This window comes from Anolis sagrei, chromosome 1 (assembly GCF_037176765.1).
Source record: "Anolis sagrei isolate rAnoSag1 chromosome 1, rAnoSag1.mat, whole genome shotgun sequence".
NCBI classification, from domain to species: domain Eukaryota; kingdom Metazoa; phylum Chordata; class Lepidosauria; order Squamata; family Dactyloidae; genus Anolis; species Anolis sagrei.
Genome location: NC_090021.1, coordinates 332,194,055 through 332,220,441, shown reverse-complemented (window position 1 = coordinate 332,220,441; position 26,387 = coordinate 332,194,055). Strand labels below are relative to the sequence as shown.

The 26,387-nt window shown below is 42.6% G+C and overlaps 1 protein-coding gene across 1 annotated transcript in view; it reads left to right on the top strand.

Annotated features, from left to right (window-relative positions):
• PRKCH (protein kinase C eta) overlaps nucleotides 1-26,387 on the top strand; it is a 141,353-nt gene that overhangs the window by 95,722 nt on the left and 19,244 nt on the right. Inside the window, exon 10 of the mRNA XM_067463054.1 lies at nucleotides 3,882-4,036. Within this exon, the coding sequence (XP_067319155.1) occupies nucleotides 3,882-4,036 (155 nt within the window). The remainder of the gene's footprint in view (nucleotides 1-3,881; nucleotides 4,037-26,387) is intronic.

Here is a 26,387-nt window from a genome sequence, read left to right as displayed (position 1 = left end):
CTCTGCCCCAGAGTGTGCTGGAGGCTCCTTCTATGGCAGTGATTCTCAACCTGTGGGTCCCCATGTGTTTTGGCCTTCAACTCCCAGACATCCCAGCCAGTTTATCAGCTGTTAGGATTTCTGGGAGTTGAAGGCCAAAACATCTGGGGACCCACAGGTTGAAAACCACTGTTCTATGGAGTCTTTTAAACGGAGGCTGGATGCCCATCTGTTGTGAGTGCGATTGTCCTGCTTCTTGGCAGAATGAAGTTGGACTGGATGGCCCACGAGATCTCTTCCAACTCCACGATTCTATGATTCTACATTGCCTTATAACAAGCATGGGCAAACATCAGCCCTCCAGGTGTTTTGGACTTCAACTTCCACAATTCCTAACAGACAGTAGGCTGGGTTGTTGTGGGTTTTTCCGGACTATATGGCCATGTTCTAGAGGCATTTTCTCCTGATGTTTCGCCTGCATCTATGGCAAGCATCCTCAGAAGTAGTGAGGTCTGTTGGAAGTAGGAAAATGGGTTTATATATCTGTGGAATGACCGGGGTGGGACAGTAGGCTGTTGGGAATTGTGGGAGTTGAAGTCCAAAACACCTGGAAGGCTCAAGTTTGCCCATGCCTGCCCTATAACATACTCTACAAGTGCCCCAATTTGGTAGGAACTGTCCTTAAGTGTCTTCTACCATTCCCTTTCTTTGGCTGCTTTTTAAATGTCCCAGTTTCTTTCTCCTCTTCCTTCCACTTTCCCTCTTTGTCCTCAGCAAACTTGAGTTGCTGCAAACTGAGTTCAAAGCAGTTTGCATTCAATGAATTCTGGAGGAGGAAGAGGAAAGGAGGACGTCTGCATTCCCAGTAGGTTCAGGCAAAAGCAAAAACTGCTGCAGCCTCTTTTTAGCAGTAGTAACTTTTGCCATCTTTTCCACGATCTGATGTTGTTTGGCCACATATATTCTTGTTTTCGTCTCTGAAATGTTGGAGGGCATGCACAAAGATTGGTTCAGGCTGCTCCTATGGGCAACTTTGCAGCCTCCTGGGGCCAGGTTTACTACCTCTGATTCCCCAAGAACTGTGTAAATGGCTAAAAATACAAATAAACAAGTAAATAAGACCAAATGTTGCCAGGAAGAACCTCTTTGTAAGAAAAAAAGACATGGTTTACTATGCAAGACTAGTCTGTGACCTATTTAAAGCATACACCGCTCCTCCTGGAAGTTTTCATTTTTCTTTTGCCAGGAAAAAAAAATACTTTCTGCATGTGTCTGTGTGTCAGGGGCCAGGCTTACCTTGGGGAGCCCCAGGGCAGTACAGTATTTTCTACTACTTTTCAAAGAAAGCCATTGTGTTCTGTGGGACTTACGTTGGAGTAAGTATGGATTCTGCTATAAAACATCTGCTGAAATTCTCTCTTTTACCCAATTGTGAAAGATACAGGAGTGTTCTCCAACTTCTATTATGGCAACCCTAGAACAGACTGCTTTCTTCTCCACAACAGTTGAGTCATTTCAGTTGTGCAGCATACCATGTTCCTTCCCCCATGAACCCAAGAACCCCAGAACCAAGATCTGAAAGAGGCATTTAACCATGTTTGTCAACCAGAGTGATGCTTTCATATCCACCAGGATTTGGAAAGCTGTTCCACAAAAGCTCGGGATATGTTAGCTTCAGGCCCCTTCTTAATGGTCATATAAAATCCAGATTATCTGCTTTGAACTGGATTATATGGCAGTGTAAACTCATATAATACAGTTCAAAGCAGATAATGTAGATGTGCTGGCACAGCTGTGCTAGGAGATTTGAATTTCTTTTTCTTGCACTGTTAGTTTGCATGAATCCATTTGGGCCATGCATTTTGCAACTGGGTAGCTTTCCCCAGGTTGCAGTCATGGGGCCAACAACCTATCAATCATCGTTATAGCCTTTAGATCCAGTTTTGGAGGGAAAGGGGGACTTTTAGTTCAGTCTCACAGTTTGGAGCCCTACAGCAGGACGTGTGGGCTTTCTCTGTCCCACCTGCAAAAAGCTTCACTTCTTACAGCTTTTGCTGGGGGAAAAGGAAAACCTCTACAGCTTTGCTGGGGAGTAAAGTTACAGTTCCATAGCTTTGCTGGGGGAATACAGCCAGCTTTGCTGGAAAATAAAGGAATGGTTCCATGGCCTTCGTGGGGCAAATCTACAGGACACCAGCTTGGCAGATCTACAGCAACCATTGCCTGGTAAGGGACCACTCGGGCTATCCATAATGCAGCTTGGAGCCAGGAGTTGGGGCCTCACGCCAACAGGGTAAAGAAAGATTGCCCAAGGAGGGATCGGAAGGTTTCCCTAAAGAGGAAAGGAACAGTTTATCAAGCAGTTGCCTGTCCCTTGTCGGCAGATCGAGAAAGCTACCAGTTTTTCGAGATTATATAGCATTTTATTCATTTGTTCGAAGACTTAAGCCTTAATAAAGAATTTTGTTGAACCTATTTTGAGCCTCTACAGAACTTTGTGTTGGGAAACCTATGGGACCCTTTAGCTGAGGCACCCCGGCGTCCCGTTAGGCATACCGAAAGCACGTCCTGTAAACAGACATTGTCATAGGCCCAGTGCGCAACAGCACAGTGGATTATATATTTTGATAATCTGGATGATATGGCAGTATAGAAGGGGCCTGAGTCTACACTGCCATGTAATTTCAAAGCTGTTAATCTGGATTTTATATGACAGTGGCCTTAGCCCCAGATTGACTGCAACTTCTAGCATTCCTTTCTATTTGCTGTACTTGTTAAGGCTTCTGGGAGTTGGTGTCCATCAGAATCTGAAGGGCTGCATTAAAGCATAGTGAAACAATTTAATGCTTAGCTACTAGGAAGGCACCCACTTGGAAAATGCACCAAAATATAGCATGAATCATAATGTTTACAATTTTAAAGGCTATATTTTGAATGCTGTATGAAGCATTCATTTGCTCTGCAGGAGAGCCAGACTGAATATCAGAAAGGCCAGAATCATCCTCAGATTCTTCAGTTACACAACTTTAATTTAGGTCAGCGCAGAATGGGAACCTTGAATGAGGCCTAGAATCATAGAATCCTAGAGTTGGAAGAGACCTCATGGGCTATCCAGTCCAACCCCCTGCCAAGAAGCAGGAATATTGCATTCAAAGCACCCCTGACAGATGGCCATCTAGCTTCTGTTTAAAAACCTCCAAAGAAGGAGCCTCCCTCCACCACACTCCGGGCAGAGAGTTCCACTGCTGAACGGCTCTCACTTCTTCCTCATGTTCAGATGGAATCTCCTTTCTTGTAGTTTGAAGCCATTGTTCCATGTCCTAGTTTCCAGGGAAGCAGAGAACAAGCTTGCTCCCTCCTCCCTGTGGCTTCCTCTCACATATTTATACATGGCTATTGGCCACATCATGAGGAGACAGGAAAGCCTAGAGAAGACAATTATGCTGGGGAAAGTGGAAGGTAAAAGGAAGAGGGGCCGACCAAGGGCAAGATGGATGGATAACATCCTTGAAGTGACTGGACTGACCTTGAAGGAGCTGGGGGTGGTGACGGCCGACAGGGAGCTCTGGCGTGGGCTGGTCCATGAGGTCACGAAGAGTCGGAGACGACTGAACAAATGAACAACAACAACAACAACATCATATCTCCTCTTAGTCGTCTCTTCTTCAGGCTAAACATGCCCAGCTTTTAAGCCACTCCTCATAGGGCTTGTTCTCTAGACCCTTGATCATTTTAGGCGCCCTCCTCTGGGCACATTGCAGCTTGTCAATATCTATCTTCAAAGGTGAGATTTCAATGAGGGTGATGTTGAGAGCTGGATTTAGGGGGGAAATCTGCACACAATTATTGGGCTTCCCTTGTTGATGTTACTCTTTAAATTCCTCTATTTCACTTTCTCCTAGGATCGCCTGTTCTTTGTCATGGAATTTGTAAATGGAGGGGACCTGATGTTCCACATCCAAAAGTCCCGTCGCTTTGATGAAGCCCGAGCCCGATTTTATGCTGCAGAGATCATTTCAGCCCTCATGTTCCTTCATGACAAAGGCATCATTTACAGGTAAGCCAAAATTAATTGTTGCAATGTGCTGTCAAGTCAGCTCTGATTTATGGTGACCCTATCATAAGGGTTTCTTGGCAAAATTTATTTTGCCACTGTCTTCCTCCAAGAGAACATGACTTGCCTAAAGATCTCCCAATGTCTTTCCGTGGCCAAATTGGGATCTGAGCTCTGGCTTCTCGGAGTTCTGGTTCCAACATGGGGACCAATACACCACTGGTTCTTTCAGTAAAAAGACTATAATACAATGTATTGTCGAAGGCTTTCATGGCCGGAATCACTGGGTTGTTGTAGGTTTTTTCGGGCTATATGGCTCACTACCTCTGAGGATGCTTGCCATAGATGCAGGCGAAACGTCAGGAGAGAATGCCTCTAGACCATGGCCATATAGCCCGAAAAAACCTACAACAACCCAGACTATAATACAGTTAACCAGTCACATTTGCAGGTTTAACTTTTGCAGATTCATGGATTTGCTGTATAGGTAATATCAAGAAATCTCTAGCTCAGTGGTTCTCAACCTGGGGTCCCCAGATGTTTTTGGCCTTCAACTCCCAGAAATCCTAACAGCTGGTAAACTGGTTGGGATTTCTGGGAGTTGTAGGCCAAAAACATCTGGGGACCCCAGGTTGAGAACCACTGCCCGGGGCTAGCTCCTCCAGCATGGTCAACCTTTGGCAGATGTTCACAATTAACATCACACTGGAGGGCCTTGGGGTTCCTAGAGACAACACTTCTTTAGGTGTTTTTAGGTCTAGAACAGTGCTCTCTAAGGTAAACAATTGCATTTTTTTTTTTACTTCTGTGGGGATCCTGCACCCCTCACCCTGGTAAGAGAGGAGAGTCAATTCCTTTTTTCTCTATTGATCATTTTGAATTGGACTCCCTCTCTCCACCAGTATTGGAGTTCTACTCTCTTGCTATGTTTTGGTCAATGCAATTTGCTCCGGGCACATTGGAGAATGAGAAACAAGTTTCTTTCTGTTCCCTGGCTAGTGAGTTCCTACCATCTTTAGCGTGATGTGACTGCACTTGCTTTCATTTACAATCATGATAATTAAAGTGTTATAAATATTATTATAAGTTGGAATTATTCTCTGTGACTTCCCCTCATATATTTATGTGATGGCCATGTATACATATGGAAGGGAAGTCATAGGGCGGAGGGAGCAAGCTTGTTTCCTGCTGCCCTGGAGACTAGGATGCGGAACAATGGCTTCAAACTGCAAGAAAGGAGATTCCACCTGAACATTAGGAAGAGCTTCCTAACTGTGAGAGATGTTCAGCAGTGGAACTCTCTGCTTGGAGTCCTTTGGAGGCTTTTAAACAAAAGCTGGGTGGCTATCTGTTGGGGGTACTTTGGATGCAATTTTCCTGCTTCTTGGCAGAATGGGGTTGGACTGAATGGCCCATGAGGTCTCTTCCAACTCTAGGATTCTATGATACTATCCGGGTCCAGCACATAAGATGTGAATTGCACATGATTGCTGGGAATAGGAATGGGTGGGTCTGTCTTCTTTGCTTTCTGTAACATTTGCACCTGATCAAACATAACATTTAACCCTGTTTTTGCACTAACTTGTAATAATTTTATATATTTAGGTGAAGTCTCTACAAGAATTCATATGTAATTTTAATATCTTGAAAGAGACAAAGGGGGATAGAAATTCCTCCTCTTCTTCCACTTTCTTCTTCCCCTTCTTATTTTGTGTTCAAAATGTATCCTAATATTTGCCTTTTTGTACACTGTATTTCCTAACACATGCATTTTGATCGGAGAACTCCATCCCAGAATTCAGAGAAACATAGAAATCAGAGGGTAATTACATTCCATTGTATTACTTAGGTGATCCCTCATAGCTCAAGGATGATTTTTCTCCAGATGTGGTGTCTTGGTGATGACTGTGGAGCCCTGTTCTTGATCCACATCTTCTCCTGCAGTGAGGACATTGGTTTCCAGACGGAAGGTGGGCCCAATCAGGGTTGGCCTGACGCACCTTCCTATTGGCACATTTTTCTCTTTCACCCTCCATTCATGCCTCTTCAAATTCTGCAGCACTGCTGGTCACAGCTGACCTCTATTTAGAACACTCAAGGGCCAGGGCTTCCCAGTTCTTGGTGTCTATGCCACGGTTTTCTTGGTGTCTATGCCGTCACGCCTGGGGGCTATAACTCTTAGTGAAAGAGACATAGACGTGACATCTTTCCCCCAGGGGATTGCTTCTTGCCTTCCTTTAGAGAACTGGAACTCCCAAGGATCAAAACACTCTAGATAACTCAAAATAGGTTTTATTGTTCACAAAGAGTTATCCCTTTAAGGCAATAAGCTGGAAGTTTCAAAGGGGGTAAAGGAAATATACATTACAGTCTCTGGTTGTCTTGGGTCCAAGGAGATTTCACAGCTGAGAAGCTTTTCCTGTTCCCTCTTTTCTCAATGGCTGTGAAGGTCGGAACAAACACAACCCCCAGTCTAATGGCCTATGTTGAAGACACAGAGTCTTCCTTTTGATGCCAAAGGACCAGTTTGAAGGTGCTTGGGTCTCCTCAACGTTGTACAGGGCGATCTGGGCATGAAGTATGAGTCCCAAACCTTAGAATTGGTGATGAAAGGTAACTTAATTAAGGACTTTAAAGCCAAGTCTCTTTCTCATGTCTATCTGATATAAAGTTTGATGGTGGAATGGAAAAGGAAAAGCTCTGCCCTCCTCCAGGAAGAGGTGGGGCCAAACAATTGAGCAGGAGGAAGCAATATAACTGGTGCAAACAACAGTGATTGACAGCTATAAATAACCAATCAATCCAACTATACATTTACAAAATAAGCAAGTATGGGCATGTTATACAGTTTAAACCTTTGCACTTTAAAAGTTCTACACACAGGTGGCACCACTCGTGCTGTCACAGTGTCTATGCCATAGCATTGCTGATGGAATTGTTCCAGGAATTACACATGACATCTGTAGACAGTCCATGTTTCGCAGGCATATAACAGAGTTGGGAGGACAATGGCTTTATAAACAAGCACCTTGGTCTCCAGTGTATACAGAATATTAATTCAGGAAGTTTCTCAAGTCGCTCCTGACATGGAAAAAAATCACTAAGTTTGAATTGGGGTTGTGTATGTTAACATTTCTTCCCAGCTCTGGAACATGCATTGGTAAATGGATGGCTTTGACTTGGAGCTGAATTTAATCTATCATCATCAGGCTGCTGTTTGTATCATGTCAGACCTGTGAGAACTTGTTTGCTGAGAAAATCTTGCACTTCTATTCTCACATCTGAGAAAGCTGCAGAAGATTCAAGGGAATGCTAAAGGCAATCTTCCCTGTTCCAATGATTTCAGATGTTGGTGTCTTCCTTGACCTTGCCTCTCCTCAGACAGAAACCACTTCCTTCGTGTGCATCTATGTGTGCCTTCATGTCATAAGGGTTTTCTTAGATAAGAAATGCTCAGAGGTAGTTTTGCCCTTCTTAGGCAAGTAACTTTTCTCATCTCCAATCAGCAGTGGGGGAAAATATTTTTTATCTCTGTTCAAAGTACAAAAACTAATTGGTGTTAAAAGGATCTTATAGCAGCTTTGAGACTGAGAGAAAGAAGTTTTTAACATCAGTTTTGGCAGACTCCGTTGATCTCATCAGATACGGAGAGAGAGAGACCAACAAAACTAGGCCTTTAAATAACACTAATTGGTGATGAGGCACTTCTTTTCTTCAGTTCTGAATTAACTTCAGATGAGGATCATCTATAGGTGCTAGGAGAGGCTTTGTAATGCCTAATTGTCATTTGACAGTGTAGATCTAGGACAGAGGTTCGTAGCCTGAGGGCTGCAGCACACTGGTGCGCTGTAAGACCTAAAATAAGGTCTGTGGTTCCAGATTATTACTGTATTTTCTGGCGTATAAGACTACTTTTTCACACAGAAAAATCTTCTCAAAAGTCAGGGGTTGTCTTATATGCTGGATGTCATCTTATAGGGCAGGTACTGAAACTTCTGAGCTGGACTGGAGAATTTGCGGTCACCGCATATGGTGGGGGGAGGTCAAAAATGGCTGTGGCCACATCCCCACCATATGTGGCAACTGTATGAAAGCAGCAAGGGAGGTGCTGTACAAGTACGGTAAAAGAAAACCCACTCATCAGGATTCATGGAAAGGAGTGACTTAATGTGGTCCCGATAATGAGGTGAGGGGACACCTCACTGGGAAGGTGTAAGTGAAGGGCGGAGCAATCTGCAGGAGTTCGGGATGCCTGGGGTGTGGAAAAAAGAGATAGAGCAGCACCGTTCCCAGAAAAGCATACCTCTTTCAGCCGTCTGGCTTGTCCTTATATCCTATTATTGTACCTCCTTCTCTGCCTCTCAGATTTCGCTCCTGAGGACTGCAGTGAAGTGGCGCAGGCACACATGTGTGAGATCTGAGAAGCAGAGAAGGAGGTACGGTAATAGGAAAATTACCATACCAAAATCAAATCTGATGTTTAAATTTTTTTAATTTAGTGTGCGTTGGAGGGGGGATAGTCTTATACGGCAGTTATACCCCAAGCTCTATATTTTAACTGAAAAAGTTGGGGGTCATCTTATATGCCCAGTCATCTTATATACCAGAAAATACAGTAAATATGATTTTCTGCAGGCGAGCAGATTGCGACTACTGGGTGGCATATGTTCTGTATCAGAAACTAGACTGGATGTGGTCTATCCAATGCAGTTTTCTGAATCAACCCCAAATAACCAAACCGAATGTAATGTTGACCAAAAACTGATTCATAACCCTTCTGGTACTAATGTTGGAGAGTGGTCCCCGGTCCAAAAATGGTTGGGAACCACTGGTCTAGGTAATGCTTCATGCTTGCACCATTGTACCATGAAGCCGTGCCCGTGATTACTGTCTTGAGTCCATTTCGCTGAAGAATGTTTCTTGTTACAGATGAACACAAGCCAACTGTGGGTCTATTTTCCTTTCCAAGCTGCTTCTCTGTCATTTCTCATTTCCATGATTGAAAATGTTATTTTTTTGCAGAATCTCAGTTTTTCTGGGACAGAATTTGGAAATTACAGGTAGAGCAGCTGATCCCTACAAGTCCTCCTCCACTTCTTTTTCTTCTGCTTCTTCCCTTCTCATTTTTTCTTTTTCCTCTTCCTACTCTGTTCCTTCTTGTCTCATCTCTTCTGCTTCCTCCTCCTCCTCTTCCTTCTCTTACCCCTCTTACTCCCTCTTCTTCCTTTTCCTCCTCTGTTTCTTCCTACTCCCCTTCCTCTTTGTCCTCCGCTTCTTTTTCCTCCTTCTCTTCCTTTTCATCTTCTTCCTCTTCCCAATTTTCCTCCTCTCCCTCTTCTTTCCCTTTGGTACTACATTTCCTTGCCTATTGTCTCAGCTTGCTAACATGATAGCATTGCTGAATAGTTGTGAAAGTCAATGTGCATAAAGTCAAGCTCCATATCTTTGATGTAGGACTTCAGCCAAGTTCTCTACAGAAGGACATATTTACATCCAATCAGAAGCCAGGAGAGGGGAGATATTTTTGATGTTAACTGGCCTGCAGCTGACAACGGTTGACAGTTGTGCTTATCGGTCCTGTTGTGTTGCTGACATTCCTCAAAGTGTGTTAACTTCTGAAAAGGAGAAGTGGAGAATGGAGATCCTTCCAACCCCTTCCTGTTATGGCTGGCTATAAATCAAGAGTGCAGCATGGGGAAGTGGTGGGTAGATGAAATATCCTCAGTGGGAGGAGGGTACTCTGTTATTTTGGTCTATAAATAATGTATGCTTTTTATTTATCACCCTGTCGTACACAGTTAGACCAGCTAAGGAAGTTGTGCTGGCAACGGCTGCCTTTAATATACCACAGGCTGCCTTTGCCCAGTGTCCTCCAGGTCTAACAAAAGCAATGGATGCATATCCTAGCAAAATGTGCTTTAATGCAAATGTTAAATCAAAGGAGGGAAATGCACATTGTTCACAGCTCCCCTCGAAGCTCAGAGCTTAAGAACAGCTGCAATTTGAATAAATGGAACTTACAAAAGGGTCAGTTTACCATAGCTGTCATGCCTTTTATAGTTCATGTCTTTAAATGGTTTTCGTTTTTTTTTTTTTGGTAGTTCAATTAGATTTAAATTTTTGTATTTTGTGTGAATTGTAAACTAGGGGAAAAGTGGGATATAAATAAATATCATCATAATATTTATTATCCTGAGCTTTGAGGATTACCTGGGAAGGAATCCCACTGGAGCATTGCAACACACCCAAATACCTGGGAGTCACTTTGGACCGTGCTCTGACCTACAAGAAGCATTGCCTGAACATCAAGCAAAAAGTGGGCGCTAGAAACAACATCATACGAAAGCTGACTGGCACAACCTGGGGATCACAACCAGACACAGTGAAGACATCTGCCCTTGCGCTATGCTACTCTGCTGCTGAGTACGCATGCCCAGTGTGGAACACATCTCACCAATGGTATGGTTGCTGATGACACGATAAATAAATAAAAAATCATAATAGAACCATTGAATCAGAATTGACCAGTGAAGAGAGTCGATCCATGAATCAATGAATCATTGAGTTAGAAGAGACCTCATGAACAATTGAGTTCAATGTCCTGAGTGCAGGATCTCCAGCTAAAGCTGTTGGAAACTTCAAACTTTTATAAGCCTCCTCTACTAGTTATTTGTTAGGTATATAATACAGATTGCTTACTGTATTGTGTATGTGTGTATTGGTATGCAGGTTTTCCTTAACTCTAGGTTGTGGGCGGGGCTGCAGACCACATTATCCGATCTGGGATTGTTCAGACTTAGACTCAATTTTAGAAGTCAGTAGAAACAGTGGGTTAAAGCGCAGGTTCGAATCCGGGGAGCGGTGTGAGCTCCTGCTATTAGCCCCAGCTTCTGCCAACCCAGCAATTTGAAAACATGCAAATGTGAGTAGATCAATAGGTACTGCTCCAGTGGGAAGGTAATGGCGCTCCATGCAGTCATGCTGGCCACATGACCTTGGAGGTGTCTACGGAGAACGCTAGTTCTTCGGCTTAGAAATGGAGATGAGCACCAAGAAGTTTATGAGTAAACCAACTATGTTACTTTTAAGGAAGTCTGATTTATTTTAGTCTCTTGAGAACATGATTCAAACCAAGATGTTTTAAGAGAAAGTAGCTGTGTTTTTTTTTGGGTAACTGAAAGAAACACTTCTGAAACTCTGCTATATGTTTTTGTGCATTGGCATATCTTGTCCCTAACAGTTCAGAGAGATATATATCTAGGTATATTAGTTTAACAGCTGAGAAACCTAATTGCCTTGTATGAATACAAGGATATTCACCACCAAGGAGAAGGTTGATTCAAGTGAGTTTTTAACTCTTCTCAGGAAGATCATACTTTACAAAAAGGTTACGATCTCTATCAAGGTCATGCCTTTCAAGAATATGTCTGCTTTTCCCAAAAGGTTGTGAATGCCATTTTCCAAAAGGTTATGGTTTGCCAAAAAAAGCATCCTTTGTAGGTAGGATAGTGATGATGATTATGATGATATGTCTTGGAGTTCATTCCCCAAGCTCTGGATTTTGGCATATTGACTTACACATAATGAGATGGAGCCCCCGGTGGCGCCGTGAGTTAAACCCTTGTGCCGGCGGGACAGGTCGCAGGTTCGAATCCGGGGAGAAGTGGATGAGCTCCCCCTGTCAGCTCCAGCTCCCCAAGTGGGGACATGAGAGAAACCTCCCACAAGGATGATAAAAACATCAAATCATCCGGGCGTCTCCTGGGCAACGTCCTTGCAGACGGCCAATTCTCTCACACCAGAAACGACTTGCAGTTTCTCAAGTTGCTCCTGACACGACAAAAAAAAATACATAATGACATTTCTTGGAGATGGAACCCAAGTTAAAACATGAGATTCATTTATATTTCATATATACCATAAACAGCCTGAAGGGCATTTTATGCATAATTTTTGTAATAATCTGTTGCATGAAACAAAGCATGTGTCCATTGAAGCATCAAAGGTGCTACTTTCTCAGCCACTGTGTGGACCATCATGGATTTTGGAGCATTTTTTATTTCTGGATAAGAGATGCACAACCTGTAATAAAAATAACAAATGGGAGTAAATATAAAATTCCACTTTGTATCCCTGGGTACCAATTTTTGAGGATCACGGTTTACCACAAGGGGTATGACTATAGAAAAGAGAAAGGCTGCCTTTACAAAAGCAACAGACTTTTTGATATATTAAATAGTATGTTGTTGTGGTCATTATCTATTACAGTTTTACCACAATCTTTCTTTCCATCACTTATAGTGCCACTGAGCATGTGTGAGTGTGACTGTGTGTCAGCAAATGTGCTGAAAGGCTTCCAAAAATAAATGAAATTATTCTGGGAGACTGCACAAAGGGGAGGCTTTATATGCTTAGATCTGTCCACAGAGCTCTTTGCAAGACCAAGGGGTTGTTGTTGTTGTTAAAAGAACCCCGCTGGTCCTGTAACTATTTGGCATTTCTCCTTTGGGATGTGAGAAGGAGACACAGCTGCAGAATTTACCGGAAGTCCTCGCCGGAAAGTCTCAGAGACCACAGCAAACAGTTGAATGCAGATCATTAAGTGGGAAATGCTATTCAGACTCTTTCCATTGTAAAAATGTTCTTGGTGTCTGACTGTAGCTTGCAACTGGTGCTTTGAACCACAGAAAGAGGAATAATGCATCGAAAACAGGGCTGTATCTTTGGTCCTAAAACAGACACATTTTGGAAAATAATGTTTTTAAAATAAGTTGTTGCCATTACTAAAGTAATGCATAGTTTTCACTAGTTGCCATATTTAGTAATACATTTTCTGTAGCTTATGTTGTTTGTTATTAGGTTGTTGCTTTTGGCTGCTCTGTTCAAAACTGTTTTTGGTACAAGAAAACATGAGATTGATTGGATTTGCGGAAGAGGGGAACCTGATGATAGATATGGCATAAAAAGTGAAAGATGGCTGGCGGAATGCCAGTGTAAATATTTCAGTGTTTGTGTTTGGGATGTGGATGTTCTCTTGGATACTGTGTTTCCTGCCAATCAATGTATGTAAATAGGATGGAAAGAATCTCTAATTTCCTATCTCTTATAGCTGTTGTTCAAGACGCCCAACTCTTTTCTATTAGCCTCACTGCTTCTCTGTGGCATTAATGCAACAGGGTTGAAAACTATTGGTGGCCCCCATTAGAGTAGACCATTGAATCTGGTTTTGGAATAGTGAGGGCACTTCCAGACAGCCCCTTTAATGTGGGAGTTCCCGCAATAGGGTATGTGACCCTTCTTTTTATGGGCCTTGGCCCTTCCTGATGTTATAGACCAGGCATGGGCAAACTTCGGTCCTCCAGATGTTTTGGATTTCGATTCCCAGAAATCCCAGCCACTTACCTGCTGTTAGGAATTGTGAGAGCTGTTTCCAAGACTCCAGGCAGGGAGGGGAGAGCATGGAAGCATGGTGTGCATGTGCGGGTGAGGGAGCGTGTGCGAGGCTGGAGGGAGGCTTGCACCACAAGTTCCTTCAAGGCATGGGGGCTCTGTATGGGAAGTTTGGCCCAATTCTATTGTTGGTGAGGTTCAGAATGCTCTTTGATTGTAGGTGAACTATAAACCCCAGCAACTACAACTCTCAAATGACAAAATCAATTCCCCCAATGTTGCCAGTATTCAGATTTGGGCGTATTGGGTATTTGTGTCAAATTTGGTCCAGTGAATGAAAATACATTCTGCACATCAGATATTTTCATTACAATTCACAACAGTAGCAAAATTACAGTTATGAAGTAGCAGCAAAAATAGTTTTACGGTTGGGGGTCACCACAACATGAGGAATTGTATTAAGGGATCACGGCATTAGGAAGGTTGAGAACCACTGTTCTAGGAGATCCAATTCACCTTTTTAATTGGTTTTCGGGCCTCCCTGAACTATTTATTATAGAAAATGCTTGCTTTTCCATGACCAGAAGTAGGTTGCTGGCCATTCTCTGCCATCTTCTCCATCCCATTGTCTTTCTGTTCCTCCTGAGTCTCAAGGGATTAAACACAACACAGTGGTATGCTCTAAACTTCCAACACTGCTATTTTAATAGTTTGCATTGGCTCCTACAAAGAATTGCAGACTCCTGCTCATTTAATAAAAGGTCTGGAGAACAAGCCCTATGAGGAGCGGCTTAAGGATCTGGGCATGTTTAGCCTGAAGAAGAGAAGGCTGAGAGGGGATATGATAGCCATGTATAAATATGTGAGAGGAAGCCAGAGGGAGGAGGGAGCAAGCCTGTTTTCTGCTTCCTTGGAGACTAGGACGCGGAACAATGGCTGCAAACTACAAGAGAGGAGATTCCATCTGAACATGAGGAAGAACTTCCTGACTGTGAGAGCCGTTCAGCAGTGGAACTCTCTGCCCATGGAGTGTGGTGGAGGCTCCTTCTTTGGAAGCTTTTAAACAGAGGCTGGATGGCCATCTGTCAGGGGTGATTTGAATGCAATATTCCTGCTTCTTGGCAGGGGGTTGGACTGGATGACCCACGAGGTCTCTTCCAACTCTTTGATTCTATGATTCTAATGGATGTGAGCTTTATCTAATTATTTTATAAATTAAACTATGACTTGCGCCAATAAAAATACCACAAAGCTCTTCTTTATGTTGTCCTTGAGGCGTGCCATAATTTTCATTCTTCAGGTTGACAACATCTCTCCATCCTTGTGCCCTTGAATGGACATCTCCCTCTCCATCCCATCATGTCTTTATTAGTTTATTGCACTCACAGGCAAGGTCCTGCTCATTAATCTTAGGGCTATGGGCATTTATAGGGATATGCTTTTTCTCAACAGGTTCATAAACCTGAAGCTCAGGCAGCCACGTTTGACATTTAGAAGGTGGCTTACATAATAATCCTGTGCCGAAGAGTTAATAATAAAAGCACACAGTGGGGTGCAATCATAGGTTTCCGGGCCGTCAAAAGATATTAAGTGAAGATACTAAGATATTAAGTGAAAGGCAAGAAAAGACGTGTGAAAGCACAGTATTTTCTCTGGATGCATGAAATCACCTTTCAGATTCAAAGGAAGTGTGATCTCCCTTCTGATCCCTTTTGGTAGTTTGCGTTGACATTTTGATGTTTATCAAAGTGCTGACAAACCACTCAGTTCAGTGCCTGTTACTTGGAAGCAAGTATCACTGAGTTCATGGAGATTTAATTTCTGGGAAGTATGAGGAGGAGCTTGACTAGGAAAATCTCTGAAATTCATGCGGTCACCATAAGTGGACAGCATGTCTTGAAAGCATATGTCAGTCCACCCATACTCACATGGTTAAAATGCAAAAACATAGCTGTATTAGTTTGGAATATCAGAATGCAAATGGCTCTTGTTGCACCTTAGAGATAGAGAAAGACTGGGTTGTTGTAGGTTTTTTCGGGCTATACGGCCATGTTTTAGAGCCATTTTCTCCTGACGTTTCGCCTGCATCTATGGCAAGCATCCTCAGAGGTTGTGAGGTCTGTTGGAACTAGGAAAATTGGGTTTATATATCTGTGGAATCCAGGGTGGGAGAAAGAACTCTTGTCTGTTGGAGCTAGGTATGAATGTTTCAATTGGCCACCTTGATTAGCATTTGATGGCCTGACAGTTTTTAGGTATGACTTGTTAGTGCCTGGGGGAATCCTTTGTTGAGAGGTGATTAGCTGTCCCTGATTATTTCTTGTCTGGAGTTCCCCTGACAAGTTGACTTCAGGACTCCAGGATTCCCAGTCATCAACAGCCCAGCTCAGGCCTTGCAGATTCAGAGCTGTGTCTTTCTCTTTCTCAATGACCATCTACTTTACCATTAATTTCTTTTCTAATGAGAAAATAGTTGTCATTAAAATTCCTAGCTCCAACAGACCTCACAACTTCTGAGGATGCTTGTCATAGATAGATGCAGGTGAAACATCAGGAGAGAATGCTCCTAAAACATGGCCATACAACCCAAAAAAACCTACAACAACCCAGTGATTCCGGTCATTTTCCTCTCCCCACTCTCCCTGGCATGTCATTTCTAAACACTAGAGAAAGACATTGGTAGCATAAACATTCATAGACTTATCTGAGGATGTAGGCTCAGGATTCCATAGGATGTAGACTTGGCAGTTAAACAGGAATCACACGGCTATAATTATGTAATTGTGTTCCCATCACTACCAACAAACTAGGAGCAAACTTGTAGCTACTTCCAGTGTAGAAACAAATGCAGAAAAAAACCATTCCCACAGGCACCCAGAACTTCCTTGTTCATTTTTAAATTCTTTGCCAGGGAACGTTGATGCAGTTGCTCCTTTTGTGTGTTGGAAGCGACTTGAGAAACTGCAAATCGCTTCTGGTGTGAGAGAATTGGCCGTCTGCAAGGACGTTGCGCAGGGGACACCTGGATGTGTTACCACTCTGTGGGAGGCTTCTCTCATGTCCCTGCATGGGAAGCTGGAGCTGACAGATAGGAGCTCACCCCATCTCGCCAATTTGAAGTGCTTACCTTCAGGACAGCAGTTCAGCCAGCACAAGGGTTTAACCTAGGCTTGGGTAACCACGGAAAAATTTGGTTCTAAACTCGTTTCGTTTTTAGGGGGCCCTTGCGTTTCGTTTTTTTTAATAATTCCAAAATTTTCCTTTTAAAAATTTCGAAATATACGAAATTTCGTATAATTACGAATCGATTTGTTAATGGCGGACGCGATTGCGCAATATGCTAAAAAAACTTCCAAATGGGACAGGGGGAACTTCTGAAGCTTCCCTCTCCCTCTCTTGTTGACTGTTGGTGTGATAAAACAAACAACAACTATAAAACTTGCACCAGACATGCGAAAATAATTACGAAATAATTACAAAATAATTACGAAATAATTACGAAATAATTACGAAATAAATTGAAAAAATTGTTTTGAATCTAATTTACTCCTCACACTATTCCTGCATGGCTCAATATTGGATCGTAAGCTAATTTAAATACGAATTAATAACGAATTACGAAATTAACAAACGAAACCGCCCAAGCCTTGTTTAACCCATTGCACCACCACGGCTCCATGATGCAGTTGCTAAGCCACTGTGTTGTTCCATTGATTTATATGAAATAAGCCAGTGCTTTGATAAAACCGGATATGGACTCGTTAACAAAACGTATGTGTTCCTAGGCTTTACTGTAACAGAAACTTTCAAAACTAATGTGACAATATGAAGTGAAACAGCCAGGTCAAGAAAGCTTTGCATAAGTAAACAAAAGCTTTTTCAGTCTTCTAGAGACACTTACAAATGTTTTCCAAAATGTATCCAGGGATTTTTTTTTTCTTTCAACAGCTTCCACTTTTATTCTAATTTTAATCTTGGTGCTGAAATGTACAGTTCTATGTTTTTTCAATGTGCCTGAAGACAAAGAGGAAAAGGGTTTGGCTGGACTGAGCTCCCATAAAAAGACTCTCTGGCAGATTCTAAATCCCAGTATCCCATAGAATTGTGCCATGACAGTGAACGTAGAATATATGCTGTCATCATGGAGAGTGAAAAAGCACTTTATCTGCTTGAGATGGGAATGAGTGTAATTGCTGCTGGTAAATCAAACCAGATTACACTGAACTGAGCAAAGCTAAATATTTCAGCAGGAAGGATGTGGGGTAGTGGTGGGTTTTCTAGGAAGACATTTCTCCTCCCCCCACCCCGGTAGAAGCTTTTAGTTAACCAGACTTTGATAGTCTTCTAAAAACAGTGTTTTCCTTCCCATTAGGAAATCTAAGGTCCCTTCTAGGTAAAAAGGTAAAAGTTGTCCCCTGACATTAAGTCCAATCATGTCTGACTGGGGTGTGGTGCTCATCTCCATTTCTAAGCTGAAAAGCCGGTGTTGTCCGTAAACACCTCCAAGGTCATGTGGCCGGCATGACTGCATGGAGCACTGTTACCTTCCCGCCAGAGCGGTACCTATTGATCTACTCACATTTGCATGTTTTTGAACTGCTAGGTTGGCAGAAGCTGGGGCTGACAGCGGAAGCTCACCCCACTCCTCAGATTCGAACCCGCAACCTTTCAGTCAACAAGCTCAGCAGCTCAGCGCTTTAACCCACTGCGCCACCGGGGGCTCCCAAGATCCCTTCTACACTGCCATATAATCCACAGTATCAAATCAAATAATCCACTGGATTACCTGAATCTACACTGCCATATAATCCAATTCAAAACAGGTAATCTTGATTTTATATGGCGGTATCTTAGCTGGGACCAGCTACATGAGAAGTTGAGGCTGGCAACTCTCTTCGGCTAAAGGGTTATGAATTTAGTGGGCTATGCTGATCGGGCATCAATTTGGCATCAATGTAGTAACCTCCAGAGATCTGGGATTGCCTGAGGAGGAGTGCACTGGCCCAAGTTAGAGTTGGAGCAGAGACTGAGTGTGATGTGGTAGTTTGAGCGTTGGGTTACAACTCAGGAAGACCAGGGTTCAAACCCCTACTTTGGCTATATAGACCCACTGGAGTTGGGCTTTTTTTTTTTTTGGTTGTGTCAGGAGCGACTTGAGAAACTGCAAGTCACTTCTAGTGTGAGAGAATTGGCAGTCTGCAAGGACGTTGCCCATGGGATGCCAGGATGTTTTGATGTTTTTACCATCCTTGTGGGAGGCTTCTCTCATGTCCCTGCATGAGGAGCTGGAGCTGATAGAGGGAGCTCATCCACAGATGACACTGGATGACCTTGGGCAACTCAAGCTCAGTCTCAGAAGAAGGCAAAGACAAACCACCTCTGAACAAATCTTTCAAAGAAAGCCCTGCTATGAATTTGCTTCAGGGTTGCCATAAGTTTGAAACGACTTGAAGACATGCAATAATATACTTTTCTATACCAATGTTTCTTGAAATATTAGACCCAATGCCACATGGGATGCCTTAAGAAAAAAACTGGGGTTGCGAAATATTTAGCAACAGTTAAATGGTTCTGAATATCATTCAGTAGCTGTATAGACATTTACACGAATCTGTTAGCAACAACATGCATTCTTACTTTCTTACTTACTTACTTAGGCGATCCCTCAATTTCCGAGGATGATTGTCTTCCAATATTCTTGTGGGTCCGTATGTGGCTGTGGAGCCCTATTCTTGCTCTGCATCTTCTTCCGCAGTGAGGTTTCCAGGTGGAAGACGGTCTCGGTCAGGGTTGGCTTGACACGCCTTCCTCTTGGCATGCTTCTCCCTTTCGCCCTCCATTTGTGCCTCCTCAAATTCTGCAGCACTGCTGGTCGCAGCTGACCTCCAGCTGGAGCGGTCAAGGGCCAGGACTTCCCAGTTCTCAGTGTCTATGCCAGAGTTTTTAAGGTTGGCTTTGAGGCCATCTTTAAATGCATTCTACAGTGGACTCTGTAGAAAATGCCTCTGCTGTATGTCATAAAAAAGGAAAATCAGCCTGTTTAGCAAATTGTGCAAATGCTGATTTATTATCAGTAAATGTTTGATTTTTATAACTATTTTATACACCTATTTATCTAGGGTGTTGTAAAAATGTCTCAGGCAGAAAGGGTCACAAGTGGACAAAGTTTAAGAACCCCTGTTCTGTAGTACAGATCGTTAACATCCCAAACTATTGGCCATTTTGCAGGCACAAGAAAAGGCCTTTTCGGTGGCTACCCCTAGACTCTGAAACCTCTTTCCTGGGGAGATCCTTTTTGTTGTATTTTGGTCAGCAAGCTAACACCTATTATAGCAGATAGGCTTTTGAAAATGTTTTGAAAAAAATGTGCTATGTTGTTTTAACTAAGCTGTTTTTAAGAGCTTTTTATTACTTAATTGCATTTTAGTCTTTTATCTTGAGTTGTGAATTCACTCATAAAAACACTGAAAAACACAATGGAAGGGACTTAAAAAGCAAAAAAACAAAAAACAAAAAAAACCCCACATTACAATGCATGTGCAAAACCACACACACACACAAACACACATATAAATAGGTTCTTGTGGGTTTTTTTGGGCTATAGGGCCATGTTCTAGAGGCATTTCTCCTGACGTTTCACCTGCATATATGGCAAGCATCCTCAAAGGTAGTGAGGTGCATATAAATATATGCACACAAACACACATATACACACATATATATACACACATATACACACACAAAACACATATTCACAGACTGGGCCACAGCAACGCGTGGCAGGGGACATCTAGTTAGTAATAAGTCTCCTGATTACTCTTCGTTACACTCTCAGCTCTTAGAGGTTATTCATGAAGCTCTTGCGGCTTTTCGCTGCTGCAAAGAGAAATTTGGCCACCTGTTCCATTACCTGATTCCCAATCCCTGAATAGGATTCCTATAATGTTGGCAATATTCACCTTACCCCCAATTAGCAAGAAGGTGTTTAGTCTTTCCAGTTTATATGGCACACCTGCAGGAAGCTGTCTGGACTAGTGGAAGAGGTGCAAATGGGCACGTAACACCATCATTTGAGTGGGGAAGCGGAGGTGGAAGTGGAGGTATGAACTATTGTTTGGCACTGCAATCACTCCATGTCTTGTGACCTGCTCCTCTCTTACTAAATAAGAAATTAGTGCGGCAGATCACAGACCAAATTATGCAATTTTGAATTTGTCATACTGGATCACATGCCAGTCTCAGCATCTTCCTTACCCCTTCTGTTTGGACAGAGTATTTCTTTTAAGATTTTGGCATCCTCTGGAGCCTTGAGTTCTTTTTGGTTTTGTGTCCTTGAAAATTAACATTCCTCTTCCCTTGTTTGGGCACGTCCTGTGTATTGTTTTAATTGCCCTGCCTGGGCATGTGTGCTTTGGAAGTGCCAGGCAGTAAGAAGGAACAAGAATGAACTTGGCTTGGTGAGCTCTTTGTACAAAGAGGAAGGTTTAAAGCAAGCAGTGCTTACATCTAGATGGAGATTGACTTCATTGTTGTTGTTGGTTTGGGGCGATTGCATTTGACTTTCCCCTGAGCACTGAAAGAATCCCTGATGCTGTTTAGGACTCCTGGGAGATTTAGTCCAACCCATGTTGACACTTGAGGTTAGCAAAAACTACTATAGAATTATGGTTCTCAACCTTGACCCTCCAGATATTTTTGACTTTAACTCTCAGGGACTCCAACTACTATGGCCCATGATAACAGATGCTGAGAGTTGAAATCTAGAACATCTATAGCAGTAGTTTTCAACCTGTGGGTCGCCAGGTAATTTGGCCTACAACTTTCAGAAGTCTCAGCCAGTTTACCAGCTGTTAGGATTTCTGGGAGTTGAAGGCTAAAACATCTGGGGACCCACTTGTTGAGAACCACTGATCTATAGGGCCAGATGTTAAGACACTGGTCTAGAATAGGGCTTCTTAAACCTTTCCATTCAGGACCACGTTTGGATTGAGAATTTTAATGTGACCCCATGTGCGATGTCAAGTTGCCACTAACTGTGAGAGAAATAAGGTTGAAGACTGTGAAAGCCACCCACTGCATGGCTATCAGCCTCCTCCCAGTAGACTCAAATCAAGGAAAAGCTTCATGAGAACCACTACTCCTCTTCATGTTCCCCCAGCAACAGCAAGAGTATCCCTCTGGGCAGCTAAACCAGAAAATCCCAATTGGATGCCCCCCCCCCCCCCCACGAGGGTCTTCCTCCTGGGGCAAACCAAGAATGGGCACCTTGGAAGTCCCTGAACAGACTCAGAAGTGGAGGTGGCAGATCAAAAGACAACCTGGCAGATTGGCACAGCCTAAAAGAATCCTCCATTTTATGTGACTCTGGAGCAGGACAAACAACCCCGCATCTGTATGCTTGTCCACAATGCCCTTGTCCCACATGCACAGAGTAAGAATTGTTTAAGGCTACAGGCAATGTGGTTGCAGTTGCCTGGTTTAGGTCAAAAACTGTTTAGCTGCTTAAGCTCCTTCTATTTTTATCAGTTTTATACTAATTTATGCAATATATGAAATAAATAAATCATTACAATGCACCAAGCTGAAGAAGTCTGATATATAGCATTATAACAGTATAGATTAGTAGTGTCCCTTGGGCGGGATTCAGCATGTCATAGTGGTTTGAGCTTGTGGCTCATTTGTTCAGTCATTTCTGACTCTTTGTGACCTCATGGACCAGCCCACGCCAGAGCTCCCTGTTGACCGTCACCACCCCCAGATCCTTCAAGGTCAATCCAGTCACTTCAAGGATCCCATCCATCCATCTTGCCCTTGGTCAGCCCCTCTTCCTTTTTCCTTCCATTTTCCCCAGCATAATTGTCTTCTCTAAGCTTTGAGCTAGGACTCTGGAAACCAGGGTTCAGATCCCTGTTTGATCATGGAGACCTACTGGGTGACCTAGGGCAAGTCACACACTCTCTGCCTCAGAGGAACACATTGGCACCCCCCCCCCCCAAACAGACCTTGCTAAAGAAATCCCCTTGATAGATTTGGTTTAGGATTAACGTACGTTGAGAATGACTTGAAGGAACACAACAAGGTTGGACTGATGGCCCTTGTGGTCTCTCTGATCTGTACTATTGCTATTGTTATTTTCCTTCAAGTCATTTCTGACTTGTGGAAATGCTAAATGAAACCATAATGGAGCTTTCTTGTCATAATTTTTTCAGAGGAGGTTTACCATTCCTATTCTCAGAGGCTGAACTCATGCAACTTGTCCAAGATCACCCATTGGGTTTCATTGCCTGACCGCGAATTCAAATCTTGGTCTTCCAGAGTCCTAGTCCAAGACTCAAACCATGCTAGGTTTAATGAAGGCACATATCTGGTTTTTTTATGTGGCAAACTGTAAGGTTACAAGGGCGGGTTGAATATCTCAATGAAACAAGTTGAATACTGTATCCCATTCTCGTTGCCTCGAGCAAATTCTCATGCCTTCATCCAAATATGCAGCTGCATTTCATTAAACAACAACAACCAGCAAACTTTCTCCCAAAGCTCTTCTATAAGATTATTTGTCCTTATTTTTGGAAACTAAGAACTCCTGCTTAGTCACAATATCTGGCCAGCTTTCGGATCTCTTTTCTCTTCTCCCCCATTTCCAATTTTGTAATATTGATCCTTCTGCAGAATTTTGGAGAGTTGAAAAGTTCTCTGGTTTTTGGTGACATTTTAACCACAACACTTTGTTTCTGTTCTGCCCTATCTCCCCAAGGGGAATCAGGGTGGATTCCAGCATATACAAACATATACAGACACAAATCAAACATCCAATGCCTAATTAAAAATATTACCCAGCTTCTGATTTTCCCCCCTCCCAACTTGTGACTAAACAACTGCTGCCTTGTTTTGTATTTGCTGTCTAAATGGTGTCAGATTTAGCACTTCTTCTGGAAAAATGCAATACTAAGCTGCATCTCTTGGTGGAAAGGGTTAGCCAGGCATTCCAGGAAATGCTCCTGAAACCATGATTGGAAAACAGGCTAGCAAAGAGAAGAGGGGATTGGCATTTTAAATCTCCCCATGGCACTGGTGAGGGTGATGTGACATAGAGCCTGTCTGTCTCGAGTGGAAAAACTTGATATTTGCCATTCTCCAGGGTGTAGGGATTTATGGCTCATCCAGAATTACTGTAAAAGAAAGGGCTGAGTCAGCTGTATCCTTGAGCATGTATAGAGTCATAGAATCTACTGTTAGAAGGGGCCTTATGTGCCATTTAGTCCAACCACTTACTCAGTGCAGGATCCCAGCTAAAGTATCCCCAGCGGGTAGCATTTATGTGAACAGGATTCTATGGAAAGTGATTTCGATCCTGGTAGAGTTTCTTCTGTGCACTATTTTAAAAATTAGGAATCCAATTAGCAATTTGCAGGATGCTGGCTAATTGAAGGCCAGGAAAAACAGAGAGCTTAGCCAAAGAGCCATTCAGCAGGAGTATGAAGTGGAGGTTTTGTGGAAACATACATTTTTATGCAAGTGAAAAAGCAATTGCCTGCAAATGCTGCTGCCACTGGTTTATACAATCATAGAATTGTAAAAGACCACAAGGGCAATCTAGTCCAACCCCATTTTGCTATTCATGAAGTCACAGTAAAAAAAATGGAAATATGTTGGAAATACCATAATTTGGGTTTCTGCTTGGGACTTGTTCCGTCTCCCAGGAGCCTAGTTTGCCCTACCTTTCAGCTGTTTGTGGCTGCTTACTTTTGCATTTTGTCTCAGGGCTGCTGCAGTTTGCAAGAGCCCTAAAGGTTAATAGTAGCAGGTTTGCAAGCCAGTCTGCAGGCCTCCTTTGCAGTTATTGGCCCAGAGAGTAGCTTTTGAGCCCGCCCCTTTTACCAGGCCAGGCCTCCATTTTGGAGTCCTCCTTGCCTGTTCAGTTCTGAAGAAGGAATCTGATGTGCTGGAGGCCAGAAAGGTAGCTTCAACAAAACCCTTCAAAAACAATTGAGTTATAGAATTGAGATAAGCTTAATTGAGATAAGCTTAATTGAGTTACAGATAGGAATTGAGAAGTTTATTGAGAGGAATGGAGCTATAGTTAGATAGATTATAAAAGAGTTATAGAGTGTAAAGAAGAATAGATATTGAGCTTTGAGAATTGAGTTTTATAGAATCTTATAGAGAGAGAGACTGCATTGCCGTATCTCCAAGGTTAATCTGGAGCTTAGATATATAGGGAAAGATTTATTCTTTCTAAAAGACAACAGCTCTGGATTAGGGTGAAGGATCCTTGGATCCCTTTGCCACTTGGGGAAAGGCTGACTCAGTAACTGGTGGAGAAGTGAAAGAAGAAATATCTATTTGGTTCATCAGTTGACTGTTCTGTTTGCAACTTTGAGAAATAAATATCCTTTTGATGTTCAGAACTTGTAATAGACTCAGTTACTGAAAATCTCAATCTTCTCAAGAAAAGTCACCGGCAGTTCGCCCAGACATAGAGAACAGCACATCATAGTTTTGTTTTTATAAAAGCTTCTGGGTGTAACGGCTCAGGACTTACATCTTTTAATAGACTCTTCCAGATAAACAGGCCTAAGTTGTATAAGGTTTCATAGGTCATCATAGTCCTGAAAAAGAAAGAAACATTGCCCTGATTATTCCCCTGGTGTGTTGGAAGGATACCTTCCCAAAGCCTTGGAAGCTGAATTTCCTTTTGAATTATAACTGAATAAATAAAAATGGTCATTGACAGAAAGAGAGAAATGTATGTATCAAAGATCTGGGATTTGTAGCTCTAGTTCTTGTGTTTTGACGCAAGTATGTTTTTTGCACAGAAAAAGTGCTCTACATTTGAGGTTTCTTCCCTGACCTAGTACGAAGTGAATGGCATCTCTGTGAAGAGTTAATTGGATGGGCTAATAAAATCTCACCACCTCCATCCAGTGGGATGCAAACATTTGTCTACAGTTCTTGGCTGCTGACTGTTTGATCACCACCAGATTTACTCAGCCTGTCTGCCATTGACTTCCAGGAAGGGTTGTATGTCACTCATTCAATGAGATGATATTTCCCTTGCAGTTCTGGGAACTATCTTTGCATTCCAGTATTTCCAGCCCTGCCTACTTATTTGTTGCACTTTCTTTGCACTCCCTTCAGAATGTATTGCACTCAGTGAGCCTGTACCTCAGCTATGTTCCTTTTCTCAGCCATATTGTTTTGATGTTGTTTACGATTGTGATTGTTTTTATACCTTATCTGATGTTCTTAATTGGTTATGTTTTATTTATAATTTTTGGGCTTGTCCCTTGTAAGCTGCCTCAAGTCCCCTAGGGGAGATGGTTGGCGGGGTATAAAAATAAAGTTGTTATTATTATTATTATTATTATTATTATTATTATTATAGGATACCCATTCTTTCTTGAAGGCAGGCATGGGCAAACTTTGGCCCTCCAGGTGTTTTGGACTCCAACTTCCACAATTGTGGGAGTTGAAGTCCAAAACACTCGGAGGGCTAAAGTTTGCTCATGCCTGCTTTAAGGCATAACCTTCTTTGGAAGATGCATAATGAGAAGTTGCCACTATTTTGTGATTTTGGTACTTTGCATCCCTTTTTCATTCTAATTCCCATCAGCTCAAGCCAGCATGGCTTGTGGTCAGGGATGATGGAAGTTGTTACCTGAAAGCTGAGAGGTCACCTGGTCAGGGAAGATTGACCTATGGAGAAAATACTTCTTTGAACCTTTTGTAATAGAATGTAGTGGTAACTGCATATTTGTTTTGCTTCTTCCTAGTCACTTCTTCCTCCAATTTTCCTCATTTCTGTCCTCCTTTGGACATGCCATGAAACTGGGACTCACTGGGAAAGACAATAGCACTTGGTAAAGCGGAAGGCAGTACTAAAAGAGGGAGATTGCTTTACAGGTCGATAGATTCATTCAAGGAAACTATGATCCTGAATTTATGAGACCTGTGCACAGTAGTT